At 38.5% G+C, this 17247-nt stretch overlaps 2 protein-coding genes across 6 annotated transcripts in view; one reads left to right on the forward strand and one right to left on the reverse strand.

Moving 5' to 3' along the window:
• LOC117478424 (ras/Rap GTPase-activating protein SynGAP-like) overlaps nucleotides 1–12853 on the forward strand; it is a 36523-nt gene extending 23670 nt beyond the window's left edge. For 2 of the 3 annotated variants that reach the window (XM_034125470.1, XM_034125471.1), the window contains exons 16-20: nucleotides 2791–3540; nucleotides 3677–3838; nucleotides 4231–4442; nucleotides 6158–6230; nucleotides 8468–12853. In XM_034125470.1, coding sequence (XP_033981361.1) covers nucleotides 2791–3540; nucleotides 3677–3838; nucleotides 4231–4442; nucleotides 6158–6230; nucleotides 8468–8491 — 1221 coding nt within the window. In that variant the 3' untranslated portion in view covers nucleotides 8492–12853. The remainder of the gene's footprint in view (nucleotides 1–2790; nucleotides 3541–3676; nucleotides 3839–4230; nucleotides 4443–6157; nucleotides 6231–8467) is intronic. The other variant, XM_034125472.1, reaches the window with a different exon arrangement.
• Nucleotides 12854–14183: 1330 nt separating this feature from the next.
• Nucleotides 14184–17247, reverse strand: part of LOC117477667 (relaxin-3 receptor 1-like) — a 44982-nt gene continuing 41918 nt past the window's right edge. For all 3 annotated transcript variants that reach the window (XM_034124396.1, XM_034124393.1, XM_034124395.1), the window contains exon 3: nucleotides 14184–16579. In XM_034124396.1, the coding sequence (XP_033980287.1) occupies nucleotides 15239–16447 (1209 nt within the window). In that variant the 5' untranslated portion in view covers nucleotides 16448–16579 and the 3' untranslated portion in view covers nucleotides 14184–15238. The remainder of the gene's footprint in view (nucleotides 16580–17247) is intronic.

Genomic DNA, 17247 nt, shown 5'->3' on the forward strand with positions numbered 1-17247 from the left:
GCAGTATTTTCATCATCGCTGCTGAATTGAAGCGAAGACAGTCGAAGCCAAGATAACATTTTCTCAGTTTTTCTTAAAAAATACCTGGATTGTTTTGATCTATTTCAGGCCAAATTGCCTGATGTCTTGTCATTTATACGTAGTGTGATTTTAACACCGTGGTTGAGCTACAGAAATGTCTTAATGGTTTCACTCTTGCAGTTAGATCCTGCTTGTCTAGGAATTTGTACTGTGTTCAGAGTTGATTCACAGTAAAGATGCAACGATGACCCAAAAATATTTGGACGATCAATTAATCAGTAATTTTTCATGCAATATGGTAAAATGCTGTTTTCAGCCTCTTCAATATGTAGATTTACTCACTTTCTTTATTTTTTTATTGTAATAAATCAAAACTCTTTGGGTATTGGACTGAAAAAAAACTTGGAAGATGTTTTACTCTTTTCTGACATTTATAACCAAACAATTAATCTAGAAAAAAAATCATAAATGGAGAGCAGATAAATCAATAATAAAAATCATTGTTGGTTGCACCCCTGAGTTTGAGGTTAAGGATCAAAATAAAACAGGAAATGCCCTCACAAGAGCAGTGCAATATGCAAATCTAACAGTGATTCATTCAATGCTTTTGATGGATGCTTGTAATTCTGCAGACAACAAACTGAAGCAGGATTTCTCACTGGTCTGAACGGTGCAGGGTGCTCGACACCAATCATGCTGTGTGTCCTTGTTTCAACAGGCTGGAAAACTAGCCGTCATAACTGTTGATACTTCACATATCATTATATTATACATACTTTAACCCTCTGTGTACTGCATATAAGACTCTTGAGAGTATAGCCTTGCTAGTAAAAAGGGACTTACTTTTGTTGAGTTTTTTTGTACATTCATGCATTTACAATTTGTACAATTACTGTCAACATTTTTCTTTAAAACACATTAGTGCCCACATTATGAACTTTAATTAAACTGTCACTTGTTTGATAAAGTTTAGTTAGGATAATTGTGGTTTTGGAACAGCTTTTTGGTTAATCTAAGGCAGCTTTTTTAACCATTGATGATGAACTCGGTGTCTGCTGATCTATATCACACTGGTTACGACAGCATCTCTGTGTAAAATCATAGTTTAATGATACAGTCATGTAGTCTCGAGCTATTTCTGTCCTGCTGCGTGGGCCTTAATGGAACAAACATCAAAAGCCTCCTTTTTATTAATACAGATGGCATGTCAGAACAGGGCATTATCTATCCGTCTATCCATCTCTACATGACTCTATACTGCTAGACGTGTATTCATACATTCTGCTGTTTGTTCATTAAGCACTAAATAATTTCGAGAGATGACACATTTCTGACAGTCCAGACCTCTAAGGTCCACTAGGACAGGTCTGTTTGTGTCCACAGCATCATAACAAAAAAACATCAGCATTCAGTTTTTGTGCAACACATACTGTATCTGGAGCAAACCCAGGAAACCTGATGTCTGCTCCAATTCCAATGGTGTTTACTGAAGGCTTAAAATGTTTCCATTTGCCACTAAATTACAATTGTATTTCCTTTTATATCTTGCACTGTCACCACAAACAGAGATGGCAAAAGTACACACATCCTTTACTCAAGTAGAAGTATAGATACTCGTGTTTAAAAATACTCTGGTAGAAGTACTGACTGAACTTCTTTACTCAAGTAAAAGTAAAGAAGTATGGGCTTCGAAATGTACTTAAGCAAAAAGTACCCATAACTACCAGCTGTTTCATAGAGTAACTGGTAACTGTACCTCACTTTATATTAATAGAACATTAAAGATCTTCTATTTTAAGTTGTAATTATGTCATTGTTAGCTAATGAATGTTTCAACACTTAAACAACAACCATTTAGAACACAAGCAAAGAAAAACAAAGTGGGGAAATAAACGCCTACATTGTAGATTCTAGGGTGACTCTACTTCTTCCTTGGAAACAACACAACAATTATTATAGTAATGCTTTAAAAAAACTGAATTAAAGTGAGTTATATGGTGAACTTTATTTAAAATTGTGGGATCAATTAATGAACAACCCAACTAAATAATCGTGTCTGTGTGTGTCTGTGTGTGTCTGTTTGTGTGTGTGCAGAATGATAGAGACAGCAAGTGGAAATTACACCAGGAAATTATGGATACACGGATCGTGTTAAAATCAATATGCACAATGACTAAATAATAATGACCAAACGCAGATTAAAACTAAAGTTACGAGCCTGTTTCGAAAATGTAAGAAGTATAAAGTACAGGTATTTGTGTTAAGAATGTAAGAAGTAAAAGTAAAAAGTCGCCAGAAAGATAAGTAGTGGAGTAAAGTACTGATACCAGAAAAATGTACAGTAACATTTCTTTTTAACTGTACAATATTCAACAGTTTTATAATCAAACTTACCATTTTTTTTTAATGTGTTATTGCATTTTTTATATCTTTCAAAAAGCACTTGAAAGGTCTACCTGTTCTTTTTGTCCACCCATTGAAGTCGCTGAGTGTAAAACATTTTTTGCACTTTGAAATTATTCTAATGATTTCTTTGTTTGAAGGATAAATAGCCAGTTCAAGGTCTGCAGTGAATGTGCTTGTTGTCCATGGTTCAAAACAAAAGGGCGGCAATGTGTTCTGCTGTTTGGCTTTGTGTCATTTTGGATTTAACCACCTGGGCGCTGTAAAGTTGGATATTTTCATGCTCTACACAAAATGAACTTCAGTACACATTTGATTTATTTTCATGACTTTTTTTTTGTCTCTTTCCTCATTCTCTGCTCTCAGGAGTCTCTCCAGCAGCAGCATATGATGGGTGCCGCATCTCAGACCCCCACAGGGACGGGCACCCCCGCCTCCCTGGCCACACCACCCACCACAGTTCACCCTGTCCGCCAGTCATCCATGGCTCCACCACAACACCTCAAGTCACAGCGGTCAATCAACACTCCAGTCACCGGGACACCTCCAAAAGTTCGCCCGCAGAGCAGGAACCTCCTCCTCGACTCTTCGGAGGGCAACTTCACCGGCAGTGGGCCAAAATTGCGCCATCCACGGCAGCAACATCAGCAGCAAAATGAGCATCAACAGCAGCTACATCAACAGCAGCAACTTCAACAGCAGCAACTTCAGCAGCAACTTCAACAGCAACTTCAACAGCAACAACTACAACAGCAGCAACTACAACAGCAGCAACTACAACAGCAGCAACTTAAACAACAACAACAGCAGCAGCAGCAACAACAACAGCAGCAGCAGCAGCAACAACAGCAGCAGCAGCAGCAGCAGCAGCAGCAGCAGCAGCAGCAACAGCAGCAACAGCAGCAGCAGCAACAGGAATCGCAGCAGTCGTTGACTGACAGTCCTGCTCCCGGACTCCCTTACCAGAATAGCTCTGCCAAAGAGAACCAGGGCCCGCAGGCAGCGGCAGAGGAGTCAACAGACACTCCCACAAAAAACACCAAGAAGTCTCAACAGACACAATTGCAGCCGCCACAGCCGCCACAGCCGCATCTGCTCAAACCAGGCAATAAACAGGTCAATCTCACTACAGTCTCCTAAGTTAGAGCTTGGCGGTTCTTACATTACACAGTTTGCCATTACGTTGACATGTTTTTAATGTATTACTAAAATGAAGATCTGAAATAAAGCGTTTTATTGTTTTTTGTTTCAGGGTTCTCAGTCGACTTTGACCACCACGGGCCTCAATGAACGGACAGTGGCCTGGGTGTCCAACATGCCCCATCTCTCTGCTGACATTGAGAGCCTGCGGCCGGACCGTGAGGGTCAGCTGAAAGAGTACTCCAAGAGCATGGACGAGTCCCGACTAGAGAGGGTCAGCGCATTTTATTTATTACCAGCTCTTTTCTTTCTATTAATAGGTGACAGTCAATCTGTTCTGCCATATAATAGTAAATATCAGAACTATGACAAAATCATACATGAATCACATAATGGTGGCTGTTTTCTGGGATAAACAACTCCCACTAACTTTCCTATTTTTAGAAACACATGTATCTGCAGTGCTTATTGCACAGCATTTAAATGTGTGAATGCACACATTTAAGATGACTGTAGTCCCAATGCAGCTTTGTATAGTCTTACCCATTGAAGCTTATAAAGGAAGCTGCACAACAGACCAGTGTCTTTATTGATTAAATTACTCACCATTTAGGAATATTTCTGAAAACAGGTGGTGACACAGGTGAATTTTTGTTTTAATTTTAGGCAAAAGAGTATGAAGAAGAGATTTTTACCCTGAAAGAGCGTCTCAAGATGTCTCATCGCAAGCTTGAAGAATATGAGCAGAGACTCATGTCGCAGGAACAGCAGACAAGCAAGATCCTAATGCAGTACCAGAACCGCCTGGACAACAGTGAGCGGCGTCTAAAACAGCAGCAAGTGGAGAAGGACTCTCAAATCAAAGGCATCATCAACAGGTGATAAGGGTTCAGGTTGAACTGCAGCTGGCAGAAGTACGGCTGTGATGCAACTAAGGTTTCTCTATTGCAACACATTTGTCACACACGTTTCTACTTAGTAAGGAAATTAAAACAAGCTTTTCAGTAAGTCACTCAAAGTGCAGCAAGTTATTGATTGCAGCTTTACAAGCGCAGTTTGAATGCTACAACAAAATGTATCTACAGGGGAATGTATACAGTATGCAAAAAAGGTTACAAGTGCTGAAGGGCTTAATTAATCTGGTTATTGGTAGAAATGCCTCCATTTAAAGAAATGTTTTAGTCTGCTGTACATACTGTGACAAATCTATCGGTAGTCAGTGAAGACAGAAATATCAAACGGCAATATGTCCGTTATTAAAAGTTATTTAGGAAATATAATTGTAGTACATGTTTTTTTCAGTTAAATGCAACTTGCATGATTGTTATTTACCAATTTGTATGGTCTTATTTGATTTACTTTCTTGCTGGGAAGATACTGCTCTCAAGTCTGTGCGTGAGTTAGGACTTAGCATAGCTTAGCATAAAGACTGGGAACAGGGGGGAAAAGCTCCTACCTTAAAACCCAGACCAACTCATTTCCAATCAAAGAAGCTAGCAGTGCTAGCTCCAAAAGTTTCTAAATTTAGCGAGAACGTTAGCAACAAACAGTTTTTCTCTAAGGCTTATTTTTCGATTCATATGACAATTGTGCGGGGTGAATTTTCATATAACTCCCCCGTTTTGATTTGCTCTGCTGCTTCACATGGGCCTGTTTCACCTTCACCAATGATGCCCATTTTGGGATTAACCAGGATTTCGAAGTTGGGTTCTCTGCTGAAATGCCCATTGTACGAGCCGTCCTCTTTCAGCTTCACAATAGTCCATATTTTATAAAGTCAATGTTTTAAATACATAATTTGAATGAAGCCATCTCCTAATATTCGCATAACAGTAGTGGGTGGAGACACGCAGTAGACTTTCCATTTTTCTTTTACAGATTCTTCCAGAAATGTGCATACATTCCTGACCTAAAGACAAGCCCACTCAACATGCTCCATTGTACCAGTACTGTGTAGTCGGAAACCCCAGTACCTTTAACGCACAGACATGAAAGTCGTATTGATGTTATCATTCAACTCTCAGAGAGAAATCTAAAAAGCAAATCTAAAAATATTTAGACATTGAAGGTTAGTTCAATACCAATAACAATAGTACCTATACAATCATACCATTAAGGCTCATGCTTTAACATATACCTTTTTAAGAGATTGGTTTTATTGACTGTAGCCATGTGTACTTCTACTTCCGACCCAATGAAATGCTTAGTGCATTACATTCAATTTATCTTTGTATAACTGGAGTATACAGAGCTCACATCTCATCTCATTTGGTTGAAAGTCTCCTCGAGTTGAATTAAACTTTTCCTCTGATTACAGACACAGCAGATAGGCGCACACTTAACTTTCCTACACACACCCATTTCAAGTTGTGTATCTGAACAGCTGAATTTGAACTTCCCAAAGTGTCCTGAAGGCAGCTCAGATTCAGCATCAGGAAGCTCTGAGGATAGCTGAACACACACAGAAAGATGTCAAGACCTTAATATCATCATATGGCCACGTAATCTTAGAGTAAATTTGAAGAACACCGGCTTCGTAACTTTATTTATTTATTGTCAACCGGTATGCTTGTGTCTATTTCCCTGTTGTCAGACTCATGGCTGTGGAAGATGAGCTGAGAGTGGGTGCCATTCCTGATATTAAGCCTCGAATCCTCACTGACCAGGTTTGTGCCTGTGTCTACATCTTTATCATCCCTATTTGCTAAGCCAGTCATGTCCTAAAACAGCTTGCATCATTCTTACATCACATTCAGCGCATTTGCCAAAGCCAGTGCAGGGGAAAAGTTTGCAGCTGTCATACACTTCAACTGTTCCCATCTCTCTAAAGTACGTTTATGTCACATCTGAAATACCATTTCACCATTTTCACATGCTTGAGCGGAGAGCAAAAACAAGGATGCTAAAATTCAAGAGCTGGATGCAGCTTAAAGTTATGTGCAGCGATTAATGTATTTCTGGGAAGGAATAGCAAGTCTTCAACACTGAAACTCAATAATATTTCCCACAACAACAAAAAATATGACTCCGAAGCATTCTTCATTAGAAATCCTTGACTGTGACTCACCAGCTGCGTCACAGTAATTCTGCAGGGCTCAGCGTCGTGTGTGTGTGTGTGTGTGTGTGTGTGGGTGTGTGTGTGTGTGTGTGTGTGTGTGTGTGTGTGTGTGTGTGTGTGTGTGTGGTGTGTGTGTGTGTGTGTGTGTGTGTGTGGTGTGTGTGTGTGTGTGTGTGTGTGTGTGTGTGTGTGTGTGTGTGTGTGTGTGTGTGTGTGTGTGTGTGTGTGTGTGTGTGTGTGTGTGTGTGTGTGTGTGTGGTTGCTGTTGTGTGATGACAAACGTGTCCCGTCTTGTTCATGTTGGAGAGACTGTTAGGATATGTCGTGCTGTTCGTGTGTGTGTTGAAATGACAACTTTAGCTGTCACTGAAATACACAGTCACCTTATTTCATGACTCAATTTCAAAAGCAGATAGAAATTGTCTCTTTAAAACTCAGACCAAATATCGAAGAGTTTCTTCACTGCTCTGAGATAGTAATAGTTTTTGGGACTTTTCAAACAAAAAAGAGTGTGTGAAGAGAATGCCGTCCAAACATTGAGTTTTGTAAAGCAGGTTTGGTTTGCAAGCCGTTTTTTTGGCTCAAACTTTGGTCAAAGCTATAAAATCGAACTCATCAGAAGCATTTGGTATCATACTCCAAGTATGTGTTGAGAAATGCTATTCCTTCAGAGTGTGGCAGAGTCTGGATGAATGTGTGAATGTAAACAGTTCTTTCCCATAGACAAAAACTGAGAATTCAGATTTAAAGGAATATATCAACATTTCGGGAAATATGTCGAGATTGCTTCCTTGCCAAGACTTATTCTGCGTTATCGACAATTTGACACGAACCTGTTCATCATGCTACTTCAAAATGTACAAAGAAATACCTCTGAAAGCCCGAGTCCATACTTGTAAACTTCATCTACCCCAATTTCATAAAGAAAGAGATGTTTGATGTAGACACAGTGCACATTTTAAATAGTTAGCTATAAGGCCATTTTTAAAGTGTGTTTGCCTGTATTTAATTCAAATAATACACAACATGTGTCCAATGTTATTAGAAAACTGGTTATGGTAAACAATCTCTGAAAGATATCTTCTCTGCAGTTATTTGGGCAGGCTACACTGCTGTGAGTTTAACATTGTGTACACTTGCCAACGAAACATGTTAGTGTGGCGTCGTGCACTATGAAAGCTGGAGGTTGAAAATTGGAAATTTCAATTGGGGAAATCTTGGCTTAATATGAGAAGAGTGTCAGCACTCTCATGTCTGTCTGTTAAATATGTAGCTTGAACTAGAACTCTGTTAGCTTAGCACTAAGACCGGAAACAAGTGAAAACAGCTAGCCTGGCTCTGACCAAAGATGCAAGTACTAAAATGGAAAACAACAATTTTCAGTTTTTAAGGGGGTTATTTGTTGGACTATTTCTTGGCCAGGAGCAGTAACTTCTCCAGTCTCTGCTGGTTGCTCCCAGCCAAGAAATGCTCCAGAACACGACACCGTTTAAAATGGAAAATTGTTTTTTTCACACTTCGGTTTTGGTATGGCTTAAACAAACAACTTATAATGTGTGAATAATTAGCTTTAAAGGTGCTGGTAAACAGATTTTGTTGCCTTTGAACAGCAAATAATAAATAAGCTAGCCGTTTTCCTGTTAGTAGCTATGCTAGGCTAAGCTACATATTGAATCTTACAGACATGAGTAGCATTTTGGAGAGTGCTCTTTTTATCTAACTCCAGGCAAGAAAGATAATAAATACACTTCTAAAAATGTTGAACTATTCCTTTAAACCTGCGTCTTTGTAAAGCTGTAAATGGAGATAAGTTGTTTCTTCATCTGTCTTCAATCTATCAACCAGGGTTATGGCCATCCAGGATCCTGACTGTCAATACCAAAGTGACCAGAGCTCATGATGGTCACTCAAGTGTAAGAAGACACATCCTGCAGTAGATCCCGCAGGACCACTGGAGGCTTCATCTCACAACGTTCTTAAAAAACTTTGCACATATTGAAACTTTGCCTGTACCAGAACTTGACAATCAGTTTAGCAAGAGGACCAACGTGTGCAGTGAGTCGTCTGCACATTTTTGACCGAAAGATAAGCCAATGCCACACCAATGGCAATACTGAACCTAATGAGTCTATTTATTTAAACCGGAGAGGGAGAAGAATTGTGCACAAATCTGGGAATGAAGATGGATTTATGATTTTCCCCGCTACAAACAGCACACTCACTTCTCACTTAAGTGGCTGCAGACAAAATGTAGAAAAGGCTTTTAGAAGCAGAATATCCCCTAATGGGGACGCCAGTTTCATCTATATTCCTTGGATACAGGGCCCAACAAAGACCTATATTACTATTTGATTAAATCATTTAGTAACATGTTCCCGCTGCAAAGGTGGTTATCATTATGAATTTCACACCCTTTTTGCATCCTTCATATTACAGCCATCCCATGTGAATAGATGCCAAACGAGACTTACAATCAATGAACTGCTTTAAATACAATCTAGACCTGCTGTTGGTTACATTTTCCTTCGGTACACAGTGTAAAGCCTGAACTCTCAGTGTATAGAAAAGGTATTTCTTGAAGCTATTCAACTTTATAACATTGAAACATTTACATAAATAATCTGACATTATAATGTGTTCTGTTCACTTTGTATTCATAATATTAATCACAATAAAAAAATATATATATGACATTTCAAAACAATGATACAAAGTGCTCCATTAAACACCTGATGTGAGGGAAGGACCATGTGAAAATGTAGGAAAATGTTTAATCCATGATCCAAGGGCCTTTGCATTCTACTTTGTATGCAATGCAATGCCATAGACAGGCGTCCTTTATTTCTAAATGGAAGACTTGCCACTTACGGCATAGGGCTGGGTATTGTTTAATAAATGAGTACCCTTACAGTGATACTGATACCAATAGAGTACTTAATTTGATACCTTTTTTATACTTCATTAGATACACATCATGTGAATGGAAACATTCAAAAAGTTCAAATTCAAAATTGATTGATGTGTTTTTTTTTTTTAAATGTAATTTATATTCCCAGTTTTTCATTTCATTATCACTCCCTATGCATTTCAGCATGCTTAACTGCCAGTGAAATACTCCACTCGACTTCAGCACCCCACAGACGGGTACTAGCTGCTGTGTGGCCGGCCAATCACAATTCATATTTAATTGAAGCCTTGTGGTGATTGGCTATTAGCGAACATACAAACACATTTTTCTTTACAAAAAAAGGATCCTAAAAGGTGATAAGTACCAATACCCAGCCCTATTTCGATTTTTGTCATGAAAATATAGTCACATTGTATGAATGTAGTTACAGCTGGCAGCAACCCAATCACTTCAGGGCCCCAACCCTAAAGCTGTGGTGTGAACAATCCGATAATGTGCAATCAAACCTCGCGTTCACATGTTTTCCTTTATCCAGATTCAGATCGCAGGTTAATTACGTTTTAAATGGGGTCCGGATCGGTCAGCCTCAGCTGCTTTCATTATTTGTATAATCTTTAATTGAAGTGCAATACTATATCCCTGGAGTGCCCCCTCCTCCTTTTAGGGAACGCAAACTACACTTCATCTGTTTAACATCGTCTTTAAGGAAAGTGATGTTATGAGAGACATCTAATAGATGATACTGACAGCGCCTCTTTAGTTGACAGCACCTAATGAATGTTTGTCTCATGGACCGTTGCATCTGAGAGACAGTATGGGTCTAAAGCCTAAACTAACCAAGCGTCAAAAGTAATACATCAACTGAAAAATAGATAAAATCATGGCCTTTCCATTTTCATGATTTATCTTTTCAGCCCTTCCATGATTTGTTGAACAGCACTTTGTAACATTGGTTCGAAAAGTGCTGTTTTTTTTAATTACTATGATTATAAACATTACGTGCAACTGGAAACAAATCATATTATAGCAAGTAGTGAATTACTCATCTGTTGTGTTTAATGTTTCTAAAGCATTGGTGTGCAACAGTTCTGCATGATGTGCTTTTTAAATGCAAGGACGAGTAAGTCGATTTGTTGTCAGATATTATTCTAATGTACAAAAAAACTTTGACATGGCTTTCTTATTGGAAGGCAACCTTTTTTTATCCAGCCTGCTAACTCTTCTGTTTTTTTCAGAAGAGGGTGGCATTCAGCCTTTTGCATTATACAACATGAAAGTACTGAGAGTAATGACACGAAAACAAAAAGCGACAGTGAAAACAGCAGAACAATAAAGAGTTTCCACGCAGGGATATGTAGTATCTGTGCATAGGATTTGACTGCCTTACAGTCTATGCCGCAGGGCCCAAAATAACAATGCCAATACAAAAAAAACTTGTACACTTTGTATATTAAATGTCCTTTTTTGTAGTCAGGTGATGAATTACTAAGCAGTGTGTTGGTTTACTCTGTGTTCAGAATCATTTATATTATACATTCATGGATTGATATCATTTATCTTAACCTCTTGCCTTTAAAAATACATTTTCTTTCAAGATCAATAGCAAATTATACAAAGCTATATGTTTAGGTTACCAGAAATGTATAAAATAGCTTAATGTATATCTATTCTTATATGTAAAATGTATTCAAATCAAGGGTAGCCCTTCAGGCATGTTGAACTTGTGGTAAAAACAGATTATTATATTATAAACTCTTAATGCTGCAATCCAGAAACTACAGTGCTATGGTGTGACTGCGTTCATGGGATGAGAGCTAAATAATTTCCTAGCATAGCACATTTCTGTCCTGTGGATGAATAAGACACATTCTTAAAGTATCTCGCCTATGTTTGGGTAACCAAATTAACAGTGGTGCTTTCAACAATACTGGGTTGCAGTTTTAAGTCATCTTTAAAAAAAATGCATTTTATTTATTTGGCCTGCATTGCAATACAGTATGTTGAAATGTTATACTGCACTTCTGTTTGCATTTTATGAGAAGCTGCAATCATAATCTGAGAGATGTTTATAAACACATACAAATCTATAATATGCCCATGTATTCTTATCTTTGTGTTAGCTGCAGTGGTACAGTGTGCTACCTCTGAAATCGTTATACCACAATCTGAGAGGATGCTTTATTCCATGTGGCTAATAAACCTTAGTTAATTTAAGAGACAGTGCTAACAGAAAATGTTTTCTTTGCTGGTTGCTCGTTTATTTAGGATTTACTATGTATAATGTTTGTCATCACAGGGCCATTTCTAAAGTTTGTCCTGTTTACTATTGTATTTAAGTGCCGTTACCATTACATTCATACACATTTCCTTCTAAAAAGAGGATGAGATTAATCGTGTTCCTGGTATTTGTCTGACTCTCAGGTGTTACAAGGAACAACAAATATTGCCAACAAGAGCTTTTGATATGTAAAATGCACAAAAGTATTGAGACACAATCTTTGACAAGTGACCATTAACTCAAAACACAATTCAAAAAAAGAACATGAAATAAGGGGTCTGTGCTGAGGTAACAATTCTGCTTTTATTTTGCTTTGTTCCCGGCCCACATCTCATCCATATAAATAGTTGATTTTACACCTTCCCTTGTATTATTTGTTACATAAAAAGGGAACACGAGGATGGTTTCTTGGCCCAAATGAAAAATGCGACAAATGCTCCAGTGTTATGAAACAGAAATATAATTGAAGTTACTGTCGAAGAAGTGCTTTATGTTTACAAATCATGAGATTTTAGAGGATGTATGAACCTTTGTTGACCCAGAGGAAAATAACTGCCACTCCGCTGCAGCTAAAGCAGGACCTAATAAATCAAATGAGATATCTTGTATATTTTGAATAAGGGTATTTAACAGCTAACATATTTATGTTTCTAAAAATGGATGTATATCATTATGGAATATAACAAAGTATTTTTCTTGGCAGCTATTATTCTGCACAATTGATCTACTGTGTCACAAATATAGGTGGTGGGGTTTCTGACTTGAATTGGGCCTACTGGATGTAATTTAATTTACTTGACATTTCTTTTGAAATAAGCCATGCCCCATGGATAAGCCATACCCTCCAGCCCCCTGATGTTGTATGGTGGATGTTTAATGTTGGTAGTTTTATTTATGATGGTAGTTATGTAGGTATGATTGCGCTTGTAATTATTATTATTAGTGTAAGTATATTTGATTGATATGATTTGTTTGAACAAAGGGAATGTATTCATTTTTCAGGTGATTTTTCCGAGTGATTTAAATAAACTAATAAATCCCGAAACTAAAGACCTTTCATTTTGAGCACCCTTGAATGCAAGAATGGTTACATTACAGTTTATCAGGGTCGCAATCATCTGTAATAACTCTAGAATACATTTGTATGCAAATAGTCCTATAAGGGTTCTCAAAAGTTTGATGACTGATTGCCATATTAAGCTAGGCAGTGTTTGATTGGTCTCACAGGAAATGATGCCACTCGTAGTCATGCAACCAGAAGCTTATACAAGCGGTCATTCCTAACCTGACGCAGTACCAAAGTAGTGTAACAATGGACCTGGAGAGGAAAAGTCACATTCACAACCTTTTAATGACTTTGAATGGCATATAGTATGACATTTTATGCCATAATATATTGTTATTATATATTTTGTAATTACTATACCATGACGTTTTTAATAGAACTTTTCAGATTGACTTTTCATGCCAAAATAAAGTTAAAGGAGACATGTCATGGCCATTTCCACTGATCATAATTCCATTGTTGAGGTATACTAGAATAGATTTATATTGTGCAATTTTCCAAACTCACATTGGTTTCTCATACAGCATCTCTGTAAACTACGTGTATTCACTGAATTTCACTCTCTGCCTTTAACGGCTCGTTGTAGCTCCAATAGCTCCAGCCCCCACCCTCCCTGTGAGCACAGTGTGCTCTGATTGGTCGGGACGTTGTGAATCGCGCTGAGCTCCGTAGAGGTGTTGTTTCCTTGTTTAGCAATACACAGCGAAACACAGCCAAACTCATCCTGAGCACACACAAACTCACAGCCGAAGTAAAAATAAGTGTGGCTTGATATTGAGTAAGAAAAAGGTTGATAAACGCTGTGAGAATGGGTCTGCAGAGAGAATTTCACCACGATCCCAACTGTCTGTTATCAGCCTGCAGCCAGGGAGGAGAAATCAGCAGAGCTGCCTGCACTGTGTGTGTGAGGAAGTCCGTGGATTGGTCAATTTGGACCAATCAGCAGGGGCTTAACGTAACTGCTCCGCGGACGTAACGTAACGGCTCCACGGATTGGTCCATTTCGTTCCGGGTACGGGATTACATCATCCCGTACCCGGAAGAATCAAATGGACAATGACGTATCTCCAACGAGGCGTTTTGGGGTGTTAGAGTTTTACTCGCTATAGGGTGTACTTTGAGGGTTTGTGACTTTGCACACCGTTTACATGCATAAAAACCTTCATAACACACAAGGGGACGGGTAATAACTGGAAAAGCATGACATGTCTCCTTTAAAAAAAAAAGTCATACAAGAAAAGTCACAGTTAAGTGTTGCATGAAGTCACCAACTTTTTTGTGTGTAAACAGTGTCACAGCTCTCTGTCAATCAGATGTATTTGTCTTTTTAATATTTGATATGACATAAAAATGTTTTTACAAAAGTAATAGCATGGTATGCAATGAAAAGAGTCATACATACATCACTGCATAGTATGCCATAAAATGATATTGCAGGTACTGGCAGACAGGAAGACAGACCAACATGGTAATATGTGTTAGTGTAAGCTTCTCTCAGTTTTAAAGTTGAGAAACACCACCATCTTGTGGTACGTGGATCACAAAAGGCAGAATTAGCAGCAGTTGAGGATGCTGCCATAATATTGGATTATATATATTAAAATGTAGAGTGATACAATAAGCTTTTATGTACAAAATAAAACTGCAACATTTTAAAACAATTTAAGCATTTATTTAGATATTTTAAGTATTTAATCTGTTACAACTATATGCCTGATAGTGAGTTATTTTACCCTTGCAAAACACTTTATCACAACAGCATGGAAATCCATGTGCTTGAAATAATTGTACATACAGTATAATATATAGAAACTTTACTGCCGTTAAAATAAGGATAATTCTTGTCTTTTGGTGGTCTTGGAGGCATACAAAAACACATTTAGTTAAGAAAAGTTAATTTGACAATTTCTACTGGAATAATTTAAACAAAATGTGTTCAAACCTGGACAACACAACCACAATCCAGACATACAGTGCAGCAATATTAACTAGTGGTAGACATTTGTACATGAGGTTTATTTTTAATACAACACTGAGAAGAAGATGGACGAGAAAATGAATAGAACGGACATATTTAACAACACATTTCTAGTGAATTATTATTTTTTTGTTTAAACTCTTAATTTTCCCCAAACAAGACTCAAGTGGTACGGTATTTTCAGAGAGATAATACCGTAGAACACAAGAGCCACAAGAGCTAAGGTGAGTTTATGAAGCAGCTTAATCACAACAAACCAGAAATATATATACTTTACATCCTCACAGGAAAACACAGGTCCTTCTGAAGCACCTTAAGTACCCTTAAGAAAAACACCCTATGTTTGTTACTTTAAACTAAAGGCGAGAATAATTGTATCATTGTGTTTACATGGTGGACACCACTGTTGGCAGTGCCGTCAGAGGGGCGTAACTCTTTGAGTTGGTCACAATTGTCTCACTGTACATGTTATTGAGAGGGATGGCCAGCTGCCCAGTTTGATCCGACCCCTCCTCAGAATTAATGCCATAGGGCACCTTGGACATGATAGCAAGACTCAACTTGAACAGCACGTTATTGAGAGCCACGCGGTACTCCTTCCTCACCAGACAGTAGATGACGGGGTTAAGGCAGCTGCTGGTGAAAGCCAAGCAGTTGGCCAGGGGGAAAAAGTATGTTTGAGCCAAGTAGAATGAAGGGCTGATATCAACGATGTCAAGCTGGATCAAGGCACCCCAAAGTGTGAGGAGGTTGTAGGGTAACCAGCAGGCGCAGAATGAGAGCACCACCACTGCCACAGACTTGGAAATATCAGCCTTTCGCCGAGAGTTGCTGCCCTTCAGGTTATGCCGGCAGAGGAAGCGCAGCAGGAGCAGGTATGAAGTGATGATAATGGCGTAGGGCAGCAGAAATCCCAGCACTAGTCTCAGAAGCTGGTTGATCCCAAGCCAGGCTGTACCATCAGGGAACCGGAGCAGGCATGTTGTGTCGTTACCCACACTTCTTACTTCTGCAAACAAACCTCGGGGCGTCGCTGCTATGAGTGCTCCAGCCCAGATAAAAACTGTGGCCACCCGAGAAGTGCAAGACCTACTGCACAGGGAGGCGCTGGGCCTCAGAGCAGCAGCCACAAAGCAGTACCGGGTCAAACTCATTGCTGTGAGGAAAAAGCAGCTCGCAAAGGCATTGAGTGCAGTGAGTAAGGACACGGCCTTGCATGTGGCCAGGCCAAAGGGCCAGCTGTAGTCCATTGCAATGTCTATGGCCCAAAACGGCAAGACCATGGAGAAGAGGAGTTGAGCCAAAGCTAGGTTGAACACAAAGAAGTTGATGATGCCTGTGGTGATGGTGTGAGTCGAGTACAGCAGGAACATCACAAGCAGGTTCCCCAACACTCCTGCTGTAGCCACAACAAAGTAAACCACAGAGATGATTATCCGTCCCCAGGGGGATCCATCATCATCAAAACCCTCCAGCCCAAAGTTGAGACTTGTGTTGTGAAAAAACAGGTGGGAATTATTACAGTAAAGGCCTCCAATGCAACCATTCAGGATACTGTTGAAAACATCAAGTCTCTTTGAGTCACTGCTTGACATTTTGCTTTCTTAAAAAGGCAATCCTGTTGATGGTTTAACTGCTTTTATTTGCAATGTTTATCCTTCTTCTGCAGTACTGAACTAAATATGTAAGTTCTGGTTGTCTGTTTATTAGCAGGCGGTCATCAATCCCTGCAAGGAAAGAGGAAATGATTATTGCATAATAGGCGCTGCAGTTCATGAGCAAATAAGTACATTAGCCTTGTCAGATAAACAAATTACACTTAAGTGTTACCCACAGAGCTAGATAATTTGATTTAGACCTCGAAGAATCAAACTTCTCTGAGAGGAAACATGGGTAAAAAGACAAGGTGATTTAACTAATTGACCCTTTGAAGTTGAAAAGCCAGTCAACTCTCCTGCAGTCTATTTTTATCATGCAATAATATCTATATATATATATATATATATAATCTATACGCTTTAACTATATCTAAGTGTGTGACTATTTATTCAAAGTATTCACAAAAACAAACAAACAGTATACATGTTGGATTTGCAGACATTACATTATGTATATATATATATAATGCTTGAATCTACCAGGGAAATGGCACGTTATCTCTCCTTTAGCAAAATAACTTGTTGAAATAAGAGTTTTAGTTTTAATGTGTAAAATCAAAAAACCCATTTGCCCTTGCAGTTAATCTAAAAGATGTAAATGTGAAATTAAGGATATCCAATGTAATCTTAATATTTACACATACTTAGAAGATATTTTTTACTCCTTTAATACTAACATTTTACATGGTGGTTTTTTATTCATTTCTCTGCCAGTCTTTAAAAGTACATTTAAAAAA

The sequence above is a fragment of the Trematomus bernacchii genome, unplaced genomic scaffold (genome assembly GCF_902827165.1).
Source record: "Trematomus bernacchii unplaced genomic scaffold, fTreBer1.1, whole genome shotgun sequence".
NCBI lineage: Eukaryota > Metazoa > Chordata > Actinopteri > Perciformes > Nototheniidae > Trematomus > Trematomus bernacchii.